Source organism: Talpa europaea (genome assembly GCF_964194135.1).
Source record: "Talpa europaea genome assembly, chromosome: 10".
NCBI classification, from domain to species: Eukaryota; Metazoa; Chordata; class Mammalia; order Eulipotyphla; family Talpidae; genus Talpa; species Talpa europaea.
The window spans coordinates 76,327,838-76,351,318 of record NC_140077.1 but is presented as its reverse complement, the minus strand read 5'-3'; the positions used below and the strand labels follow the sequence as shown (position 1 = coordinate 76,351,318).

At 56.2% G+C, this 23,481-nt stretch overlaps 1 protein-coding gene across 1 annotated transcript in view; it reads left to right on the top strand.

Moving 5' to 3' along the window:
• The window catches only part of PKP1 (plakophilin 1), a gene marked incomplete at both ends in the record, with an annotated part of 40,717 nt that extends 17,573 nt beyond the window's left edge, over window positions 1–23,144 (top strand). Inside the window, 11 exons of the mRNA XM_084246346.1 lie at window positions 9,492–9,886; window positions 12,684–12,828; window positions 13,575–13,782; window positions 14,563–14,740; window positions 16,108–16,222; window positions 17,463–17,618; window positions 18,120–18,296; window positions 19,791–19,944; window positions 20,261–20,447; window positions 20,986–21,070; window positions 23,070–23,144. Coding sequence (XP_084102472.1) covers window positions 9,492–9,886; window positions 12,684–12,828; window positions 13,575–13,782; window positions 14,563–14,740; window positions 16,108–16,222; window positions 17,463–17,618; window positions 18,120–18,296; window positions 19,791–19,944; window positions 20,261–20,447; window positions 20,986–21,070; window positions 23,070–23,144 — 1,875 coding nt within the window. The remainder of the gene's footprint in view (window positions 1–9,491; window positions 9,887–12,683; window positions 12,829–13,574; window positions 13,783–14,562; window positions 14,741–16,107; window positions 16,223–17,462; window positions 17,619–18,119; window positions 18,297–19,790; window positions 19,945–20,260; window positions 20,448–20,985; window positions 21,071–23,069) is intronic.
• Window positions 23,145–23,481: the final 337 nt, after the last annotated feature.

Here is a 23,481-nt window from a genome sequence, read left to right as displayed (position 1 = left end):
CAGAAATAGGAGCGGCAGAGGAGCGGCAGGAGAAGGCTGGCAGCTCAGAGGCCTCACAACCTTCCCAAACTACTGCAGCCAAACCCCGAGAGACACGGAACCCACAAGGCCCCTCATAGCTGAGCGAGCCCACAGGCCCACCCCTTCCTCCTCTCACTGAGGAGCCCAGCAGAAAGCAGCATCTCACCTGCCCTGGCGAAAGGGGAGATTTGGTCAGAGTGTTCACAGAGACATGCCCCCACCCAGAGGCTCCGCCCACAGCCGTGAGGGTGGGGGTGTCGGGCTCTGCCAGCTCAGGACGTGGTCAGCCATGGACCCTCTTCAGACCACAAGGAGGAATCCCACTCCCCGTGAGCGGTCACAGAGCCGGAGCATCTTCTTCCTGCCTACTCCCTCGGCAAGTCTTCATCAGTCACAGAGCCCGCACAGAGCCCGGGGCTCCTGGCTGGGCAGGGGACCAGCTGGGGTAGCCCAGGGCCTCCATTTCTTCTTGCCTGAGATATCCTGAAGCAGGCGATTCTCCAAAGAAGGAGTTTCCACTGAGTGACCCATCGCTCCTCACGCATGTATTCAAACTCGAGCTTCTGAAACTTCAGAGGGAAGATTTAAAGAATCGAGAATCATTGGAAACATCTTTATTTTGCTCCAAAGGAAAAATGGGATTTGGGGACTTTGGTTTTGACCCCCTTTTTTTGTGGTCCTGAAAAGAACTAATCTACTCAACCTACAAGTTTTTAAAGTCTTCACACTCCAGTTAACAACAACTAATAGATGAAAGGAGGCGTAAGCACAAGAGAGGATGTAATTAAATGCTACCTCTTGCCGCCCAAGCTAACTCAGCCTCTCCGGGTCTGTAAATGGCGGGCGGGACCCGCGGTCTCCAGGCCGCCTTCCCCAGCTCTGCCTGTCGGTCAGCAGGAGGACCAGGAGGTCTGGGCTGGGGCCCTCGGTTCTGGATTAGCAGACAAGTTGTAGCTTGCCAGGCTGCTGGGCCCGCCCTCCATCTCCCTTTGAGCTCACGTGGGAAGAGCTCCTATACCCCCTCGTTCAATAATCCCCTGAATTCGTGCAGCATCTGACCTTACACAGAGCGCTCGTGTGTTCATTTCCCACTGATCCTTCCATCTTTGTGAGCTCTCGAATGAACTGGATGTTATTTTACTTTCATTTGCAGGGAAATCAAGCTACAGAAAAGGGCTTGCCTGGGACCTCATAGGTAGACTTGGCAGACCAGAGTCCAGAGCCCTGTGGGCTTTGTGTATTGGGGCTAGGGGGGCCTGAAGAGAGGGGAGGAAGGAGCCAGTCAGCAAAGGTAGGGAGAGGTGTGAGTCAGCTCGTCCCCTCCAGGCCGGCTTGTGAATGTTCCAGAGCAAGACGCAGGGCACATGGAGAAGGGCCATCAAAACAAACTCCTGGGTAGATGTGCTGGTGCCTCTTTTCAGGTTGGAGAGTTTTCCTTTTGTCACTGGGCTCAGTGAGACAAACGCAGCAGCTTTCCCAGGTGGGTGGAAGAGCCATCCCCGCCCTGGCTAGGGTGAGGCTCAGCATTCTCCCCCAGGGCCCTGGCATGTCTCTGCGGAGGCCTTCCTGCCCGGGAGAGCAAACTCAGCTGAAAAACAAAATCAAACCGGGCAGGATGTAGAGGCAGACATGGGAGGGAGGCAGCTGATGCTGTGGGCAGACCTCGAGCCCCCCATCCCTGCCCTCACTCAGGGCCTGGCCTGAAAGGGGAGAGAGCAGGGCTTGGGGGTTATTCTGAAGCACTGAGCCAGCTGGGAACGACATTCCTCGTGGCTTCAGTGAGGGCTGGATCCCAGATCACCAAAAGTCACAGTGGCCTTCCAGGGCACTCTGTAGTTAGAGAAACTGAGGCTTGGAGAGGTGAGGTGACTGCTCCAGGTTGCACAGCTAGACAGGGAAGAGCCAAGCCCAGAAGCCCCTCTTCAGCTCCCTGCACAGTGTTCCTCAACCCCCTGTATTCCTCGTCTTGCTCTTCTCCTCGTCCTGCTGTCTTCCTCATCCCCCTGTGCTCCTCGTCCCCCTGTGCTCCTCATCCCTCTGCTGTGCTCCTCATCCCACGCCTTGTCGTGGAGCAACAGAACTTCCCAAGCCTCTTCCTTGGTCTTCTGCTATCACAATGGTCACAAAATCATCACACCAACTATTTTTTACAGAATTTCTAATAGAATTACTTTAAAATTTCATGCATTTACTGTGAAAGGAAATTTCTCATCACTAACACGAGTGCAATATGGCAATATCCTTTGCCATAAATGAAGGTGAACCACAACTTATTACCAATAGCAGAATGAAAGCAAATCACTATTTATTTCTACCTACACCAAACATTTTTCCTTTCTGCTCATAAAAGAAGGTTGACAAGTGCTAAGGTAGAAGCTGACACCGAACTAGACTTTCTCCTCGTTCAAAGCAGAAATAAAGGAGGCGCTTTCTCTCTAGTTGGTGTCATTTGTATCCTAAAGCATCCTAAAGCCTCTGACCGACCCCCTCCGTGTGTCTGCCTGGGAGGAGAGTGTGGAGCAAAAGCTCATCCTGCAGAATAATTGTCCCAAAACTGGTCCAGCCTGTCGGGCAGAGCTGAGGGCCAAGGAACAAAGTGGCAAAGGGGAGCCCCTTCCTCACTGGGGTAATCAGCCACACACCTGATTGGCTGCTTCTAATTCTGTGTTTGAATGAAGAGGAGGCTTCAGCTGAGCATTGTAGCTCTGTGCTTAGCAGGCCTGCTGGGTGCGGGGCTCTGTGGAATTGCTCCCTGGGCCAACCTGGACAGGGCCAACAGGAAATCCCAGAAGTTCTACATCTCCTGGCAGCCCCAGTCAGCAGCTGGACCCCCAGCACTGGGGACAGAGAGCGGGTGTGGTGGGAGGAAGCCTGGAGAGGCTTAGGGAGCTCCGCACAGGTGGCCCATCCCTCCCTTCTCCACCCTCCTGGCCTCCCCGAGGCTGGGAGCAGAATGGAGAGACTTCCAGAGCCCAAAGAAACTCAGCAAGATTTTGCTAATCCCAGGAAACTCCAGGCTCAGCCTCAAGTTACCAGCCTTGATTTTCTGTTTTCTTAGCCCAACTTGTGTGTGTGCTCAGGGGTGCATTTGGATTAAAGTGTGATTTCAAGCATACCAAATAGTCACCGTTCCAGCCCAGATCTTTAGCCAGTAGAATCTTGTCACTGGGCAGACGCATTCTCATGAAATATCTCCAAGGACTCCCTATAATCAGCCCCAAGAGGAACTGTGGGCCCCTTCTATGTCTGGAATCCCTGGGGAGGGGGCTACCATCCTGCCAGAGGCCCTGGTGGCATTGCTGCAGGGCATCCCCAGCTGCAAAACTCTTTGCAGTTTGGACTTGTTTGAGTCACCAGACACTGGTGGCTAAGTGGCGAGGGGACAAACCTGGGGAGAGAGGCTGGAGCGCTGAGCCCTGGTTGAGGGTCTGCTGCATCTTAGCTGCATGACCTTGACCAAGTATAGCAAGTCCTCTGAGTCTCATATGCTAACAGAGAGAATGAGGACTCTGCTGTCTGTCTTGACACTTCGCCAGCCAGGCAGAGAAAGGGGTGCTGTGGGGTTCCAACAAGATGATGAAGGGAGGCTCTTTGCAAACTGCAGAGCACCCCGCCTGCTAAGGTGTGTTTAGAACATGCTCAAGGAACGTCAAGGACTCCCTTCCCTGGTCCGTTCCCCAGTAGAGTGCGGAGATATGCGTCCATTAGCCAGGTGTGCACAGGGAGTGTGTACATGTGGTGGTGGAGGGGAGGGCTGGAGCATACTTGTGTGCAGACTCATCTTCCAAATGGGGATCTGGCACCCAGTCCAGCCAAGTGTCCCTCCCCTCCTTGGGCAATTCTTAACTCTCCAGCAGGAGTGGTTTCTTTCCAAAATTGGTGTCTCTGAGGTGTTCTTTTGGGGGCATATAGGCATTTGCCCCTCAGCATATACCCACTTTTTCCCTCCTCTTCTTAGGGTTGGGAAGCACCTCGTAGCTCAGGTGGGGCCAGTTCAGGGGGCCAGCGAGCCTCCCCCAGGATCTCTCAGTGCAGACCCGGGCTGCCTGGCCAGTGGGGTCTTCCTGAGTCACTAAGGTGCTCTTCCAAGAACTGGCAATTCATCCAATATCCCGGGGATTGTCTCACACTGGTACCTTGTAAGCCTCCCCTCCCCCTCCCATGATGGACTGTCACTCACACCTGACACAACACACAAAGTGAAGGGCTAGGAAAAGAAGGGGGGAATCAGCTCTGGTGGGGCCCCTGCTCCTAGCCAGAGAGGAAGGGGTGTCTGGGAGGAGACAGGAACTGGCACTCCCCCTGCCCAATTCCAGCCTGTGGTGACTCAGGCCCGGTGGTTCCCACGCTGACTCAAAGTGCTGAGTAAGCAGCCCCCTGCGCCCCCACCCCTGCCTCAGGGAAAGCTCCCCACACCCTGAAGCCCCAAGTGCCTCCTCTTGGGCTTCTCTTGTTAGCCAAGGACCTGTGTTCTCCAGACCCCTGGAGTGGGCAGAGCAGGGCTGGGGTGTCTGGGTGAAGGCGTCCCTCCTCCTTTTGACTGCTAACTATGCCTACCCCCAGACCAGCTGAAGCAGGCAGCAGAGCCCCTTAGGCCCAGGAGGCATGAGGACCCTGTGGAATGATGAGGTCGGGGGACATGCTCATATGCGAGATCAGGGCGTTGGCCACGATTGCTGTTCGGGTCTTTGCTGCTGTGTGACCAGGCACGGATGAGCAGGGTGTGTCCTGTGGGGGAGCCGGTTTGGCCAGCCCCACCTAGCTGGCTGAAGCTTGGTTTCCAAATGGGCTAATAGCTGGGGACACAGACACTCTTTTCATCTTGGCCTGCCCAGCACATACCTGGTTCCCAAGAAGCCAGGCAGCTTCGATCTGGTCGGCCAGAGCTGGAATTAAACTCTCTGGGCTCAGCCAACCAGCTGCTGCTGTCCAGGGCTAAAGGGAACCATCCCGGGTCATCACAGGTGACCCCAGCTGCTGTGCCCCTCAGCCTAGACCTCTGCCCTCCCAGCAGCTCCCTTGGTTCACTATGGCTCCCCTGTCCCCCTGCGGCTGTGACACCCCAGTGTCCATCAGGAGTTTGAGTCCCTGTTGCTAGCATGAGTTTCTGTGAGCCCTGCTCCTGTTGCCATAAAGGACATCTTTGCTCAGACAGCTTGGGAAATGACAGAAGCTGACATTGGCAGCTAGAGAACACACAGGAACACAGGCCTCTGGGTGTGAGAGTGAATTGGGCTAGCCCTGGGCATGGCTGGTATCTGGAGAAAGGCTTCGTGGAGATGACAGATTAGGGAAAGGGCTTGGAGCTGAGGCTTTGAGAGGACGTGGGTAAGGAGGGCCGCCCAGGATAGAGGAGGCTCTGAGCAGAAGCGGGAGGCTGGACGAGGCTGCGCATGCAGAGGGGTGTGTCGGGAAGGGCAGAGATGACTGGATAGGCAGGGTGGGGCCAGGCTGGCGGGTTTGTCTCCTGAGTAGCAGAGAGACACTGCCCACTCTCAAACAGGCAAGGGCTAATGAGAGCTTTGTGGACCAAGGTCACAGTGATGGCACCACAAGCCCAGCAGGGCAGCCCCCGGGGGCCCTGGATTGGCCAGCGATAAACTGATGAGCTTCAGGCCCATGGTCTGGGCAGCAGGGGTGGCAAGGAAGGACTCAGAAAGGACGCCATCTTTCTGAGCCTGCCACTGTCCTGTCAACAATCATGGTTAAATTGGAGCTTTTACATTTTGGGGTCCACTTCAGAGTGAAGGGTATGCATGTGAGGACCCTGGCCCTATGTAGCTCTTGAAGACCCTGAACCTGGAGCTTATGCTGTTTAACTTTGGTCCAGTTTCCCTCTAGAAGTCACTTTCTTTGCCTCAGGGTTTGGGCTCTGGGCGCTTCTTAGGAGGAACAGGGAGAAATGATTGTCTTGAGGTCCTAAGGATCATTCAGCGGAGGTGGGGGTAAAACCCACTTCTCCAAGAAGGAAAGGAAGAAAGGGGTGTGAGCGCAAGCCTAAGTCATTAGCACAAGAGGGGAGCAGAGAAAGGCCTGGAGAGGAAGGGCTCCTTGCTAAGAGCGCCCCTCTTTGGCCCACCTTGGAAGATGTTTCCAAGTGTTGACACCCCAAGAATCCACTGTTCTCCAGTGGAGAAACGTGTCTCTGCACACACCTGGGCTTCCTCCTAGCTGTCCAGCTCAGTCTGCTTTCTGGAGGAGGGGTCAGCTCTCCTCCCAGGAAGTCAAGTGTCTAGCCTCTGGAATGTTCCCATCCACAGGCCATTCCACCTGAGGCTGGAGTTTCCCAAGGAAGCATGAAATAACCAGACAAGAGGTGTGTGTGTGTCTCACTGTCCTTTGTATTCAAAGCAGAGGACGCTGCCAGCTGATTGCTATCTGAGTGTGGGAGTGTGCCCGGGAGACCCGGCATTGGCAGCTAACCTCTCCCACCTGTTGTGGGCACACGTGTGCACTGCCCTGCACACCCCGCTGGGCTGCAGCTGCTCACCCTGACCTGGAAGGGAGTGTTTGGGAATGTGGGGGGACATTCCTGCTAGTCACAATGACTGTCTGGCGTGGCTGGCATGTAGGGCCTGATACCGGGCTCCCAATCATCCTGCAGTGCTTGGGGCATCCTGCTCCAGGGAGAACAGTGCCAAATGCTGATAGTTCCGTGTAAAGACTATCTTATCAGGATTGGGCTTCATTCTGGGCACCCCACCTGAGTGGACAGCACTCCTCTTATTGTTCTGAAACCTACTGAGGCCTGCTCTAAATACCAGTGTACCCCTTTTCCTGGGCTATTCAGGCTTCCTGGGCTTGCCCTCTCATGTGCCAACCTGGTAGCTCCTTTAGGTATAGCTTGGATGGTGTAAAACCCTCAGCCAGGTCCCACAAACAGCTACTCTCCCCAGTCTGGGCATCAGAGGGACAAGCCATCCCTCCTGAGCAAGAGCTTGGTCACACATGGGCCTAAGTGCAAACATTCCTTCCCTGGAGTCTCCCACACTGGTCCAGAGCAGCCCCATGTCTACAGACAGAGACACTGGGGCACAGTCTCAGTCACCTGCCCAAGGCCGTCGTTGCGAGCCGACATGGCCAGGGCTCAACCCAGGCGGCCTGGCTCCAGAGCCTGTGCTGTTGCCCACCTAGTATGCATCTGCCCAATGTCTCAGCTCTGGGCACTTGAGGTTCACACCCAGAGCCCCAAGATGCCTTCACCCCTTTTTAGCCTGAGAGGCCACAAGAGGGAAGGTGCCAGCTTCAGCAGGCCCCGGGGAGGGCAGGGTGGCAGCTCGCTCTGTCTGAGCCTTGGAGGAGACCAGACCTCGGTGTCACTAGGAGAGGCAGGCCTGGCTGAGAGGCGCTTTGCTCCTGCGAGTACAAGGGGGGTGAGAGTGTGATGGGAGGGTTACCGCAGCTGTCCCCTGCTGCCACACAGCCTGCCTGCCACCGTGCTGTGGGAGCCGGCTGTGGTTCCCAGAAAAGGGTGACACTAGCGGGTGTGGCTGGTGGGAAATGCAGTCCCACCGGGGTGTCTCTGCCTTCTCCACTACACCACTACCCTGGGGCTCAGGCAGCTCCCGTTCCCTCTGGGCAGCCCACCCTTGCTGAGACTTGGCAGGGCTGCCCACCGCTCCTTTTCCCAGACAGGACAGCAAAGTCCCGAGTCTCCGGCAGGCTCCATCAGCATGATTGCATTTTGCTGGGTTGGGGCCAGGATGAGCACTGGTCTCCTCACCAGGTGTCTGAGATGACGCCCAGGGGTGTCGCTGACAGAGAACAAGAGAGGGCCTTGTGTTTCTGTGAAGGTCTAGCTGCCGTAGGGGAGAGCTCCGCTTTCACTCCAAAGCGCCGCTGTCACTTTCCTCCCCAGAGAGACCTGGGCAGGGGTAGGCCAGTGGCCCGGAGCTGCCGGGCCTAATGGCATATCTTGTATGTCACCTGCGAGGTGCCATCCCGTGCCCCACGACTCTGAAAGCTGCCCCTACCCCTTCCTCTTGTGTTGTTATTGTCTGCTTAGTCCTCCCCAATACCACATCACATTTGCCTTTGGGGTAGGTTGGTTTGACCCAGTTTGGGGAATAAAATTGTGCCTGCCTGAGTGTGCAGCTGTGTGTGGGTGGGGTTGATGGAAGCAGCATTGCCAAGGCCAAGTTTGTGGCTTCTGAGTTTTAGAAGCAACTTCTGACCCACAGGTGGGCAGCTGCTCCTTAGGACACACCCAGAGAGATGGGGAGGACCTGGCCAAGGACTGGCCAACCTTGTGTGGCCAACTCTGGTGTGAAGGGGAAGTACCCAGGTGCCTAATGACGCCCACTGCCCCCCACCCCCTTGGCACACACAAACACGCACACACATATGCACACATGCATGCACACACCTGCACACACACAGGGTGGGGCAGGCAGGCTCTGAGCTGCTGGACTTGGCCCTGGCTCACCAGCAAAGGTGAGTCCCAAGTCGGCACCTGTGTGGAGACATTTATCAGGCTCCATGTTGATCCTCTCATCTGAAGACAAGTCAGAGCAGGCCACCCCACAGGCCTGCAAGCTCCTGGGAAAGTCCTCCTTCGAGGGCTCTGTTGGGAGCTCATTCCCACTGTGTCTCTAGCCTTGCTGGCCCTTCTCAGGGTGCCTGGCTCCCCAGTTAGGCAGACATGTGGCCCTAGAGACACCTCATTGTTGTAAGTTTTCCTGTTGGATTGAGCCTCTGCCCCATCTCTCCCCTCCCCACCCCCAAGCCCAGTGACCAAGCTCAGGAGGCCTCCCTGGTCCCACCCTGCGGCCTCCAGGCCTGTCCCCACTTGTGCAGTCACCCCTGAGACAGAAGCTCCAGGGAGCACATGTTTTCCTCTTGGCCTTTGAGGGGTTCCCCCATGTGACCTGTCCCCATAAGCGTCTGCCTGGCAGAGGGGAGGCAACACGAGGAATTCAGGTGAGAAGTAACAGAGCTCTAGCCAGGAGTGATCCCCCCCACCCTGATACAATTGTCGAAAAGGCCTGGCGGGGCCAGAAGCTGCTGGTGCCAGGAGTGGCGTGGGTGACGGGGAGGGAGCGTGGGGACGCAGGGACAAGCCCTGTGTTGTCCTTCCCTCTCCAAATGCCTGTGGGAAGACCCTCTCTGGATCTCTGGGCCTCTGGCTGCTCTCCGCACTGGGCCCAGGTGGGTTGCGCTGTCCAGCTCCTTGCTGCCCCCACGGCCCCGTGCGCAGCTTCACAAAACAATACACTCTCACTGCTTGCATCGATTTCCGATGTTCTATATTTGGGATGATCACAGCTTGCCAAATTGGTGCCATAATCTGTAATGGGTCACAACCTGCAGTTTGAAACGTAATGGCTCAGGTGATGGCTAAGTCCCCTCTATTCCAAATATCTGCCATCCCATGGGCGTCATTGGAGGTTGGGGAGGGCTGGCCAGGGTCAGCTTGATGAGGACCCCTGGTTGGGAACCTTGACTGAGCCTTTCTCCTTTCCTCTGGTCAGATCTACAATGGGACCCTCAAGCGGGAGACGGACAACCGGCGTTTCAGCTCCTACAGCCAGATGGAGAACTGGGGCCGGCACTACACCCGGGGCGGCTGTGCCACCACTGGCGCAGGCAGCGACATCTGCTTCATGCAGAAAATCAAGGCGAGCCGCAGTGAGCCTGACTTGTACTGCGACCCTCGGGGCACCCTGCGCAAGGGCACGCTGAGCGGGAAGGGCCACAAGACGACCCAGAACCGCTACAGCTTCTACAGCACCTGCAGCGGCCAGAAGGCGGTCAAGAAGTGCCCCATGCGCCCCCCCTCCTGCATCTCCAAGCAGGACCCAGTTTACGTGCCCCCCATCTCCTGCAACAAAGACCTGTCCTTTGGCCACTCGAGGGCCAGCTCCAAGTGAGTGCTGCTGGGCTGGCGTGGGGCCGGGCTGGGCGGCGGGAGACACATTAGCAGGGCTGGCCCCTTAGGATGTGGGCGTGGAGAGACCTAGGTCTGTGCCCAAGGAGTTCACTGTACCTCCTTGGGGAGTTCCTGGCCACATGGGCCCCTGGTGTCAGAGAGTTCTCAGCGTGAGGGGGAAGCAGAACCCACTAAACAAATGCACTGGGTACGTAGGCTTCAAGGGGTCACTGGTTGTGAGTAGAGGGCAGCTAATGGGAGACTAGCGAGGTCAGTGGTTCTCAAAGTGTGTTCCTCTGACCAGCAGCATCAACATCATCTGGGAATCTGAGAAATGCTAATTCTCGGGCCCCACCCAGCCCTACTGGCTCAGAAACTTTGGGAGAGGGGTCCAGAAATACGCGTTTTGATGGGCTAGCTCTGGAGAACCTCTGAGCGTAGGCAGATAATCTCTGCATTCTGAATGCCCACCTAGTGTGCATCTGCCCAATGTCTCAGCTCTGGGCACTTGAGGTTCACACCCAGAGCCCCAAGATGCCTTCACCCTTTTTTAGCCTGAGAGGCCACAAGAGGGAAGGTGCTAGCTTCCCTCTTCCCTCTTCCTTTGGTGTAACGATGGGAAGGGGGCTCCGTCTTGTAGGCCAAAAGAAAACGAGGACAAATGAACATAAGAACTGATCAGTGCTAAAGAACAGGGCACACTCCTGGCTGTGATCACAGAAGGACCATTGCCGAGTGGCAGGGAAAGGCCCGAGTGAGATGCCATAAACGAAAGAGACGACGGGCAGGGGTGGCTTGGAGACACTGGGCCTACCCCAGGACGCTGAGCCTATGGACACTCACTGAGCACCTATGTGCCAGACTGTGTGGGAAGCAGGGGGTCACACAGCTATGGACAGGATGGTTCAGCGCTGTTCTACAGCTTCCTGATGGAGTTTGCCCAAGGCCTCACAGCTGATGCTAGAACCTGTGCTTTACCTTACTCTATCATACTCTTTTCATAACAAGCAGAACCCCATTCTAGAATTGAACCTCTATAGCTACTTGAAAGTCATAGGTCTATTGAGAATGACCCGGAGGAGAAGTAAGAAACCTCTTTCCCTTGGAGACTGACCAGGGAAACCCCTGGCCCTGGCTCATTGTCCCAAATGAGAGACCCATGGAAGGCAGGGTATAGCCGAAATGCAGATGGGAATGAGTGGCAAGTGATTTAGGGGTAATGTTTGACTGGCAGATGCAGGTGACATTCTCTTAGTATGGGGTAGGGATGCTAAGGACACAAGACCAGAGGAACTCTGTCCCTTGGGTGATTTTTCCAGAAATGGAGTTGATTGGCCACACTAAAACCACAAGCACAGATAAACTGTGGCAAGACAAGAGGCTAGCATGATGAGAGCAGGGTTCCTCCTAGAAATGTTGGGAGGACTTCTCGTGTGTACGGCTGGATGCCACAGAAGGGACTGCCCTGCCCTTGGGGAACACACCATCTCTGCTGGGCACCAAGAGCCAGGTGGAAAGGCAGCCTGAAATCAGCACCACGAGAGCCAGAGGGGTTCCCAGAAGAAATATATTCCTTCCGGGGAAGGTTCACAGAAGTGGGCTCAGCTGGTCACATGGGTGGTGAGGAGAAGGGACACGGGCATTCCTGAGCCTGATCAGAGTACAGTGAGGAGAAGAGCTGCTGGAGCAGACCCTTTGATGGGCGGGGACTGTGCAAGAGGACACAGCACAACCAGACTGCTAGGTGAACACGTGCCATTTCTGGTTTTATGGCTAAGGTACACTACCCAGCATTTCATATGTTTTGGCCTAACACATGCCCTTGATAGCAGTCTGGCAGTTTGAACTTGAACCTGCCGTTCAGGGAAGTTATTGATAGCAACAACACAGTGAACAGCATTTCAGGACTGCTCATCTAGTAAAGGGGTATGAAGTAATGAATTGGGAGCTTAAAGAAGAGAGTAAGTTGTGGGGGCTGATTTGTTGCAGCCCCACACAGAGACTGATGACGGTCAGAGGTGGTGGCCATGAGAATAGGAAGAAGGAATAGATGTGAGAATTTTTGTTTAAGAAGAATTAGCTGTATTTGGGACTGAGGGGAGGGAGGGAGGGATGGATAAGAGGATGGGTGGTAGATGGACAGAGAGGGAGAATGGATGGATGGATGGATGGATGGATGGATGGATGGATGGATGGATGATCATGTATGGATGGAGGAATGGAGGGAAGGTGGATGGTGACAGGTGGATGGATGGATGCATGGATAGCTGGTGAATTATGGAGAAAGGAAGAGAAGGAAGATGGATGGATGGAGGGATGGAAGGTAAATGGATGGAGTGATGGGGGAAGGTGAAGGGAGGGGGAAAGAGGGAGGAAGGAGAGGTGAATGGATGAATGGATGGATGGATGGATGGATGGATGGATGGATGGATGGATGGATGGATGGATGGACAGGCTTACTGTCATTCTTTTCTATTTTCCTAACACCAGGCAGAGACATGAGAAATGGTAGGGTGGGCGGGGAGTGTCCCCTTGGGAACAGGGCAGAGTGTTTTCTCAGTGCAGAGGTAACTTACCTGCTTGGATATTAACCCATGACCAGAGCCACATTAGAGTCAGTGTTCACTGCAGGTTGAGCCTTTTCCCTCCCCTGGAGCTGTTTCCCAGGGTGCTTTCCAGGGAGGTCAGGGCTGCCTCATTCTAGGTCTCCAGAAGGCCAGCTTGGACATGCAAATGGAATTTTCATCCCCTACACCAGGGCTCCCAACCCAGCCACACTGCCCATTTCTTGCAGGATCTGCAGTGAGGACATCGAGTGCAGCGGGTTGACCATCCCCAAGGCTGTGCAGTACCTGAGCTCCCAGGAAGAGAAGTACCAGGCCATCGGGGCCTATTACATCCAGCACACCTGCTTCCAGGATGAATCTGCCAAGCAGCAGGTAGCACGCTGTGTACCTTCCTCTCTGTGGGCCTGGGCAGGGCCTGGGTGTGTCAGCCTGACCCTGCATTTAGAGATGGGTGGGGGCATTTGCAGTTGGCGCCTTCTCACCCTGCCCAGCTGCCTGGAGCAAGGAGTGTGCTGGGCATCGCCCAAGAACAGAGCTGGGCACATTAACCCTCTGTGCAGAGCAGAGCCCTCTGGTTGAGTGGATAGCAGCCAGAGCCATTTCCTCGGCTCGTCTGGAAGGCAGTGACACCAGGGGCTCAGCAGAACCTTCTCACCTTCTACTAAAGAGCACCCTGTCCCATCCCCGAGCCCCTCCCACCCTCTGTCTGTCCCTCTCCATGCCATGGTCTTCTCTCACCAGGCATCCACGTGGAAAGCTGGGCTTGTTGGTGCCTCCTGAGCTTGGCTGGCAGGGAGGGCACCTGCAGGGCTCAGCCATAATCGCACTTGCTAGAGTCTGGGATTCATTTGCTCCTGGGTTTCTGCTCGAGGAGAGTCTCCCTTACAGAGTGCGTTTCTGTCCTGCTTCCTTGGTGCAGGGAAGGGAGCTACCGGGAAGGTTTCCAGCCAGGGTGTGAGGAGCACAGCTCGGGCACCTGACTTAGCTCCCTGTGGCCATTCCTCATCTGTTTTGTTCAACCTCGATGTGTTTCTGAACTGAAAGTAGACTTTTGGCCTGAGAAGCTCGGCGTCTAGCGCTCAGCTCCTCACTCGACCGCGGCGCCCCTGTTCCGGCAGGTCTATCAGCTGGGAGGCATCTGCAAGCTGGTGGACCTCCTCCGCAGCCCCAACCAGAATGTCCAGCAGGCCGCAGCAGGTGCCCTGCGCAACCTGGTGTTCCGCAGCACTGCCAACAAGCTGGAGACGCGGAGGCAGAATGGGATCCGCGAGGCTGTCAGCCTCCTGAGGAGAACTGGGTGCACCGAGATCCAGAAACAACTGACCGGTAGGGAACCCAGCCACAAGGAGCCGGTGGAGGGGATCCTGAGCAGGACTCTGGCTGTGGCCCCCAGATAGGGTGTGGGGCACTCCTGGGGCTGGGCCAAGGCACACGGTGCAGGTTATTTGGCCTCAGGCTAGTATCCTGGAGCCCCATGGCACTGGAATGGCCAGGTTAGTGGTGTCCAGGTGGTGACCTGGGCATGCACCTAGCAGCAAGGGACCATGGTCTTTTTAAGGAGAGAATACAAGGAGTCCAAGTTGGCCCTGAGATTTGCCTGTTATGGTTATGGGAAGACAGTGAGGCTGATGGGAGCAGGAATCAACCCCTTAAAAATATGGTCAAGACTCGGGGTGGGGGCATAAGAGACAGAACTTGCTGTGAAGACCTCAGATTGAACCAAGAAAATGAGACCTTGTTCAAACTAACCATGATGGGTGTGGGTATTTCTGGAATGATTTTCCCATGGAGAGCATTAGAAGATTCTGAATGCTAAAACGTCTATGAAAAACCACGAATGAATCAAAGGTGCTTGGATCTCTTTCCATGGGCATTGCTTTGACCTAGGTAGAGAATTCTTGATAATTTCTTCAAAAAAACCTGCAGCCTGACTGAGACACTGAGAACAGTGCTAATAAAACAACCAGGCAGCAGATTTAGATTTACCTGGAAAGGGACCTCACAACAGTACTTCCTTTGCTAGAGCTGGGGTGGGGGGACGGTGTCCCACAATCCGTGGGGTCGGCGGAGCTTAGCATGTGTTCGCTGACCCTCCCCAAACCTCAGGGCTGCTGTGGAACCTGTCTTCCACTGATGAACTGAAGGAGGAGCTCATCGCCGATGCCCTGCCCGTCCTGGCGGACCGTGTCATCATCCCCTTCTCCGGCTTGTGCGACGGCAACAGCAACCGGTCCCGGGAGATGGTGGACCCTGAGGTCTTCTTCAATGCCACGGGCTGCTTGAGGTGAGAGCAGGGGACCCTTGGATCTTTTGCCCCAGCTGTGGGCCCCGCCCCAGACAGCCCCATCTCAGCCAAGACACAGCCGGGGCAGAGAAGGTGACGTGAAACCTCCTCAACCTCATGGACAGACTCCAAGACACGGGGTGCCAGGCACACTTGCTTTCCTACATCTGAATGGGGCTCAGGACCCCACAGCTTCCTCTTCTGGGCTGCAGAAGACTCAGTTAGGAATCTAAGCGTGCAAATGCCTGGGTTTGAATATCCAAACCGTTTCCATCTTTTCCCCTCACCCACTCCTGGAAAATGTGTTTCTTGTACTATCTTGAAGAACATTCTTTTAGACCAGGTCTATTTACTGATTGGCTCTCAATGAGTCACTTCCCGGCTGCAATGCTAAAACCATGTGCCATATCCATTGGCATGAAGATGGAACTGCTTTCCCCAAAGTTTCCTGAGCTCCACACCAGGGTGTGGCAGAGCCCCTGGGGGGCTGCTGGAGGAGGACCCTGGGCGTGCTTGTTCCAGGACGGGGTTTACAAGCTGGGGGGCTGGGGAGGTGAGGCTGCTGGTTTGAGGTGGAGCAGTGGAGCAAATCCCTTTTAGGGTCACACCTTGCTTTAATGGGGTTTGTCTTCCCCAAATCCTGGGAACCTCCCCGCAATGGGGGTGCCATTGGCATGTGTGCCTGTGTTTCAACTTGTGCTCCTCCTGCCAGCCTTGGCCTCCAAGAGCAGAGAGGCTGGAGAGATGAAAAGCCAGGGTAATTAAGGCCTTAACCTGGGTAGTAGCAGCCACACCCCCTGCACCAGGCAGGTGGGCCCAGACTGCTTGGCAATGGGTCCCTGTGGAGCCATAACACAGCTTCCAGCAGGAGGGGATATCAGCCCCCAGTCCAGCCTCCCAGTGACTCCAGACCCTGTTCAGCCCATGGCCCAGGACCCAATGGAGCCTCTTTACCCAGACACTGGGCAGGCCAGGCCCTAATCTTGTTCAGCAAGTGCCCCCTAGTGGTTAGATGTGTGCTTGGCTGCTAAGCTATAGTCACTGCCTGGCAGTTAACCAGCCAGGACAAAATTTACAAAAAGAAAGAATTAAGTTCAAACAAGAGCTTAATCCAGGCTGCACTGGGGGCAGAATAGGCTGAATAATTTCTCTTTCCTTCCTATTTTTCCCCTCTTCATCCCTTTCCTCTGTTTCCTCTCCTCTCCTTTCCCCTCCCGCAACCTCCAACCTCCACCCCATATCCTCTCTGCTCCTTTTTTCTCCACCTGTTTTCTCCCTCGATACCCCCCACCACTCTCCCTGCACCCCCACCATTCTCTCTCCCCTCCTTCCCTGCACCCTCCCACCCTCTCCATTCTCTCGCACAGGAACCTGAGCTCTGCCGATATAGGTCGGCAGACCATGCGGAACTACACAGGCCTCATCGACTCCCTCATGGCCTATGTCCAGAACTGCGTGGCGGCCAGCCGCTGTGACGACAAGGTGAGAGAGTGGCCTCAGGAGGTCCCCGCCCTGGACCCCAGTCCCCCGGCTTTCCCTCTGTCCAGAGCTCCAGGCCTTTAAGCAATGAGGGCATCTCCTTGGACTCAGTCCTGACTTTTTCCTCCCCCAGACTCCACAAGGCGAGTCTGCACTTTCCAAAGGAGCCTTTAAGGTGTGGCCTGGACAGGAGCCTGTCAGTGCCAGTGGGGTGAAGGGGTGCCTGGGTGCAGTGTAGCCCCCCACCCCCACAGGTGGCACCCAGGACAGTGATTGTCAGAGTTGCTTCCGGACAGTGGTTGTCAGTTCCTGGAATCAAGTCATCTCCCTCCCTTAGGGGTTTTTTAAAAGCAGATGCTTCCATGAGCTTCTGTGTTCCGCAGATGACACTTTGCTCAAATGGAGACGATCATAATGATATCTACTTCTTGGGTTGCTTTAAGTTAAGAAGCAGAACACAGGCAGCACGTGGCAAAGTGGACCTCCCAGAATGCTTTCCTGCCACTGCTGTCCTCTGACAAGAGGCTGCCTGGTGCTCCAGGGCCTGGCCCTCCCTGAGCCTCCTGCTGCAGTTGTCCCTCGTCCTCCCAGACAGGCCTTGGGCAGATACCCTCCTGCCCCCTCCTAACTATGGACAGAGAAAGGGAAAGTCACAGAGGGAAGCTACCTCAGGCTGTGAGTGGCACCAAGGAGGGCCAGTGCAGTCCAGATGATGGGCCTGGGCCGGCATCCCAAGCATATGTGCCATGGAGTTTCCCTGTGGAAGGTCTGGTCTTCTCCCACCACTTGAGGCAACAACAGGTCCTCAGGAGAGAAGCTTATCACGGCTGCTAGGCTTGGTCCCCGTGGACCTCAGCTTTGGAAGTCCAGTCCCCTCAGCCCAGCAGGGCCAAGCGTCATTAGGAGGGTAGACCTGCTGCCCCAAACACTAGCCTGGCAGGTTCCCTAAGGAAAATGCAAAGAGCTGTAGCGTGCAGTCCCAGGTCTCACCGTCCATGTGGACTTGGAAATGGATGCTGAGGACCGGCCACAAAGAAGGGGGTGGGAGGGACATAGGCACCAGCTGGCCGTAGAACCTCAGACACCAGGGCTGCTCCTGAGGGAGTGTGAGCCGGTGGAAGGCGAGCTTAGTGGCCCAGTGTCCACTCACTTTGGCGTGGCCCTCTTGCTGCGTCCTACTGTGTGCTGGGCCCTGATGGGAGCCAGGCAGAGGCTCAGGCGGGTGCCTCTGCTTGGCCCCCAGTCCGTGGAGAACTGCATGTGCATCCTGCACAACCTCTCCTACCGCCTGGACGCGGAGGTGCCCACTCGCTACCGCCAGCTGGAGTACAACGCCCGCAACGCCTACACGGACAAGTCCTCCACTGGCTGCTTCAGCAACAAGAGTGAAAAGATGATGGTGAGCATCATCCACTGGTTTGCCAATTGGCAGAGGAGGGCCCGCCCCCCACTCAGCACCCCACTGGGCTCTTCCACCCTTTCCTCTCTGCCCTGATGGACCAGAAGCCAACCCGAGGGGACAGGCCCTTGAAGATGCGTGAAGGGCCTCTATCTTGTCTGTGTTCCTGGACTGTAGGAGCCCAGGCCAGCCCTGAGGGCAAAATCTCCAGCCCTCTGCAGGCCTCATCTGGAGGGAGCCAGGGCTGTAGGCCCAGGGTGGGTCAAGCTCAGCGGGGAGGAAGAATCATGCAGCAGGAGGGTTTGGGCAGAGGTAGCTCTGGAGTCCACTTCATGAGACCCCAGAACACTCACTGCCTCCCTCAGAGACAACACTGGACCATGGCGAGGGGAGCAGGCAACCACTCACTCAGGCACCCCCTAGGCACCCGCCGCTGGATGTTGGGGGAGCCCCCCTTCAGTGCCCTCATCAGGCTCCTCTTGACCCTCCCTCTGTCCTCAGAACAACAACTATGACTGCCCCCTTCCCGAGGAGGAGACCAACCCCAAGGGCAGTAGCTGGCTGTACCACTCGGACGCCATCCGCACCTACCTGAACCTCATGGGCAAGAGCAAGAAGGACGCCACCCTGGAGGCCTGTGCTGGTGCCCTGCAGAACCTGACTGCCAGCAAGGGCCTGGTGAGGGGCCCCTGCAACCCCCGCCCACTTGCCAGTTCTCTTACAACCTGTCCCCCATGAGTTGTCTCGACCACTCTGATCCAGAGTTTGTTCTGCAAACACCAGTGTAGGGGCAGTGAGAGTTAGGCTCTGGGAAGCCTAACGAGTGTCAAGGGAGCAGAGACATCCCAGGCCTCCGGGACCCCTGGTGGTGTGTAATGGGTGAGCCTACCCTGGTTGGATTCTGAGCCCAAGAATCCCCATTTTTCGTGACCCAGGTTCCATGCTGGCCTCTTGGGCTCTGGCAGGGCTGAAGGGTGTGTTGGTGGCAGGAGGAGTCTCCCCTTTGTCGAACTGACAGAGGTGGCAGTGGAGCGTTTGGGGTATGCACAGGTCCAGAAGAAGAGGTGGCATTGTCAATAGAAATCTTGAGGCCTAATGGAGGACAGGCTGGCATGGGTGGAACCAGAAGAGCCTGTTTGTAATGAAGAAGCATCTAGAGAGGGAGGCAGCCAACTCTCCCTCACCTTTACTTAGGACAAAAGGGCATCAGATAGCAGCAGGACAAGAGTGAGTTGAGGTTAAAGAACTTTCCTGACTGGGAGAGGGTGGGGCTGGGGTCTGTGAGAACGCCAGAGCTGCCTGAACTATGTTGCAGCCAAACTGGCTATGTTGCTAGAGGCCCAACTGAACTGACCAGCCCTATGGGTACCCTGGGTTGGATTTCCAGGCCCTCTCTTACCCATCTTTATTTCCAACAAGTGCTCAACAAACATTTTTTTTTAAATATTTATTTATTTATGCATACAAGAACTGGGGTACAGGCCAGAGGTGCAGGGGTGTGAGAGGATTCACCGGAGACAGAGTGGGGAGCAGAACAGGCAGACTGACTGAAATACACTGCTGAGGGGAGCAGTGGGCCAGGCAGGAGAGGTCAGCTGCACCATGTGGGTAGCTCCCTGACCAGCTGGGGATGGAACTCATGCTGCAGAAGCTGCGGATAGCTTCACAGTGCTGCACTGAACCCCTTGTGCCACCAGGGAGGCCCAACAAACACGTATTGAGTGCTGCAAGATAGGGAAGTTGGAAGAAGATGGTTGGCATGTCTTCAGTTGACAAATTCCCTTGACTATAGGGCTTTATGTGAGCAGACACTGCTGGGAAAGAAGAGGGAGGCAGAGTGGAGACAAACCAGGGAGTGTGGTGTGTGATACTTTGGTGCATCTGGAAGTTGACTCTGGGTCCCTGACTAATGAGGGAACTGCCTTCTCCTCCCCTAGCTGGGCTCCAGCTGACTCAGGATCAGGGCCAGGGACAGCAAAGAGGAGGTGTATTTGCACCCGTGTCTTTGTAGTTGCTGTGTGTGAGCCAACTTTGTCTGTCTTTGCCAGTGCTCCCAACTGGAAAGAGAAAAAAGACCTGGGTTTCTCTGTTTGGGGCGCCTTGCTCAACTCCTGTCTGCCCTGGTGTCCAGGAAGCCACAGGCCAGGTCCTCACTCAGTCCTTCTTTCTCAGATGTCCAGCGGCATGAGCCAGCTGATCGGGCTGAAGGAGAAGGGCTTGCCACAAATCGCCCGTCTCCTGCAGTCTGGTAACTCGGACGTGGTGCGGTCTGGAGCGTCCCTCCTGAGCAACATGTCCCGCCACCCTGTGCTGCACAGAGCAATGGGTAAGCCCCCCAGAGGCATCTGACTGCCCTGCTGCCCCACCCTCCAGTAGGGGCTGGCAGCCCCTACTCTCCAGGGACTAGTGGGAGCTCACCCTCCAACCGCTCCTTGAGGTGCATTCCAGGATGGGGGACAGCCCAAGAGAGGCTGGATGAGAGCAGATGTGCAGCGCCAGACCCTGTACCCTGAGTTGGAGCTAGACTTTGGGGAACCACCTTGCTTGGAGCCTGGCTGAGGGCAGCCTGGGACGGCAGCCCCAGAGGGTCCCCTCAGCCCTTTCCTTCACCCTGACCCCTTCCTCCACTGCTTTCTCCCCAGGGAACCAGGTGTTCCCAGAGGTGACCAGGCTCCTCACTAGTCACACTGGCAACACCAGCAACTCAGAAGACATCCTGTCCTCGGCTTGCTACACCGTGAGGAACCTGATGACCTCCCAGCCTCAGATGGCCAAGCAGTACTTCTCCAGCAGCATGATCAACAACGTCCTCAACCTGTGCCGTAGCAGGTGGGCCAGTGTCCCGCGTCCCCGCCTTCCTCACCTGGCACCCTGGGAAGACACAAGTCGGGAGCAGGAACAGATCCTAGAGCCGGGGCACCGGGATGGGGAGACCCAAATGGAGAGAAGTTCCAGAAGCTGAGGGCACTGTGGAGCCCAAGGGTCCAGTAGCCAGGCTTCAGGGCTGCACAGAGGGGCGGGGCAGCATGTTTTTCCACTGGGGAGCACAGGGGACATGAGCCCTCAGGGGGGCAGCAGGAAGGCCTGGAGCAGCAGGGGATTTTATTCTGGTTCATGGACTCTTGGGGTGACCAGGATGGGAGAGCACGTCCCTGCATGGCCCCCGAGGGCATCCTGGTACCTCTAGGTGGGCAGGGGGCATGGGGTTGTGCCTGCTGTGTAGAGTGACCTGCCCAAGGGGCTCTTCTCTCACGCACCCCTGAGGCCTCCCCACATCTCCAAGACCCTGCAGGGGGATGGGGAGGGGAGAGGGTCCTCATTCTATGTCTCCTGGAGTCTCACCCAACCAAACTTCCCTCCTGCCCAGTGCTTCGCCCAAGGCTGCAGACGCTGCCCGCCTCCTCCTGTCTGACATGTGGTCCAGCAAGGAACTGCAGGGTGTCCTCAGACAGGTAAGGGCCCACTCCCTTAACCCTGTCGGGGCACCCCTGAACTTCCCCTGTACTGAGTGATGTGTCACTGAGTCAAGAAGGTGGGGGCGTGGGGAAATGGTGCTGTAGTCCCAGACATGAGTGTATGTGACAGCTGGTGGGACAGCCCTGGGCAACAGGGGGGCAAATCAAGGAAATGCACCGAGGCCTGGGGTGGGATGCTTTAGGCACAAAGTGAACAGCAGGGTGGACGAAAGGCGTGGAATTCATTTGGGGGTACACTGGGTACTCTGGAATGATACGTTTGGGCTGAACTACAAAGCCCCTTTCATTTCACACCAGAGTGGAGGGTTGGCCTTTGGAAGCCTCAAGGGGTTCTAAGGAGATACTTTCAGGATGAAAGCAGCACCAGGAAGACATCTCCCAGGACAAGATGAGGGCAGGGCAGACAGGGGACCCTGGGCTGCTGCTCCCCCTGACCTTTGGCTCCCCCTGTCCTCCACGCCTCCCAGCCCCATTCATCTCCGGGGCTGTCTCCTCTCAATTATAGAGGTCATAGCATCACTGCACGCTCCCGGCCCCCCATTCGTACGGCAGCCGCTCTTTAGACCCACAGACAGTAGCGGGGATGGAAATAAAGGGCAGAAGGCAGGAGAAGTGGACAGAAGAACTGACAATGCTCAAACTTCTAGCCCGGAGACTCTAGTGACCTTACCAGGAAGCGGTCAGTTGGGAAAGTATGCAGGTATTGGCCAGTAGTGACCTGCGTCCTCCATTTTCTGGAGTCACCACAATGAGGGTGGGCCTGGCCAGGCAGCAGCTGCCTGAGAGACCAAGTGGAAGGGAGGAAGGTGAGGAGAGCTTCCTTGAGCTTCATTGGGGGTCCAGAGGGTTCAGCTCACCCCAGATACAAACAGAGACCACGCCTAGCCTCAGATACTCAGGGCACCACTTCCCAGGCTCATGGGAAGTAGCTCCATTGCTCAGACCCATACCTCCCTCTGGGCACTGGACACGGCTCTGGCATGATGCCGGCAGACATTGCTTTCCCAGAGCTCCTGCACACCCATCTCTTGCTGGGGTGGTCCAGCCATGGCGAGGCAGGCCACGGGGTGTGTGTCCATCCTGCAGATGAAGGTTCGGGGTCCGGGCTTAGCCTGGACTCCAAGAGTCAGGACAGGAGCCAGGCTGAGGCCTGGGACTTCTCCTTCCTGGGCTCTTTCCACCAAACCCAGCCAAGCTCAGGGGGAATGAGCCAGCAAGCCTTTGGGGGAAACCCATGCCACATGGTGCCCTGACCTGTAGGGGTGGGTCTGGGCACTGCCTGCTATCGGCGACCCCTCATATTTCCATGGGCCAGTGAGAGCTGATCAGGCTCCCAGGACCCAGGGATGGCACCTGGGGCCTCTTCTCCAGGACCCTGGATACCTGCTGCTGCCCTCATTCACACCAAAGCATTTAGGGAGCGCCTACTGTGTGTGAGGAGAAATGGCAGGAGTGAGATTCCGTCTCTACTCAGCAGGAGCATAGGGGTCAGTGAGGGCTGGGGGAAGTGAACAGCTGGCAGCGGAGCCGCTCCTCAGCGCCAGTGCCAGTGCCTGCTGGGGGTCCGAGGAGTGCCGGCCATGACCCCCGTCAAGAGCTCTTTATATCAGGATATAAAGAGACAAAAGGTCAGGCAGAGTCAGAGGGAAGGGTGGTTAATAACTTCTCTGATCTGATCTTGGTTGTTCTGTTTAAAGAGAGTGTCCTAGCCGAAACCCTCAAGCCTTGATCAGGTCTCTGCCAGTGCAGGGAGGAAGTTCAAGTGTGCTGGCAGAAGTCCAGTCATCCCACCAACTGTGGGTACTAAGGGCCTTGGGTTTGGTTGCACATTCAGTTAGGCCAGTTTTGTGGAGCCTGTTCAAAAGCCCAGGGCTCCGGCCAAGGGTGCTCTAGAAGGGTCATCTCTGTCCCCCTGGGGAGCCCCACACTGTTTTGTCTGGGGTACCTCATACAGCTGATGTTTCTCCTCTTGCAGCAAGGTTTTGATAGAAGCATGCTGGGAACCTTAGCTGGGGCCAACAGCCTCAGGAACTTCACCTCCCGATTCTAAGAAGAGGCTGCCCACTCAAGTTCCACTGGGAGGTAAGGATCAGCCCACCTTTGGAGCAGGGGGTGCCTCCAGGACCCTGCAGCAACTCAACGAGTCTCAGAAAGAGGGACCAGGCCTGTGCTCCCCAGGGGCTCAGAAACATCCTTTTACCTGGCAGAGAACCTCACTCAGCCATACACAGGGCTCTGAGGGCAACTGTGCAGGGTGCCAAGCAGTCCCATCCCATGACATGAGGGATGTGCCATGGCCTGGGGGAGTCAGTAGGCCAGAGGTCTGGCGGGAGTGCTGTGTCCCAGTACCTAAGTTGCACATTGCATGACTCAGGTGGAGGCTTGCC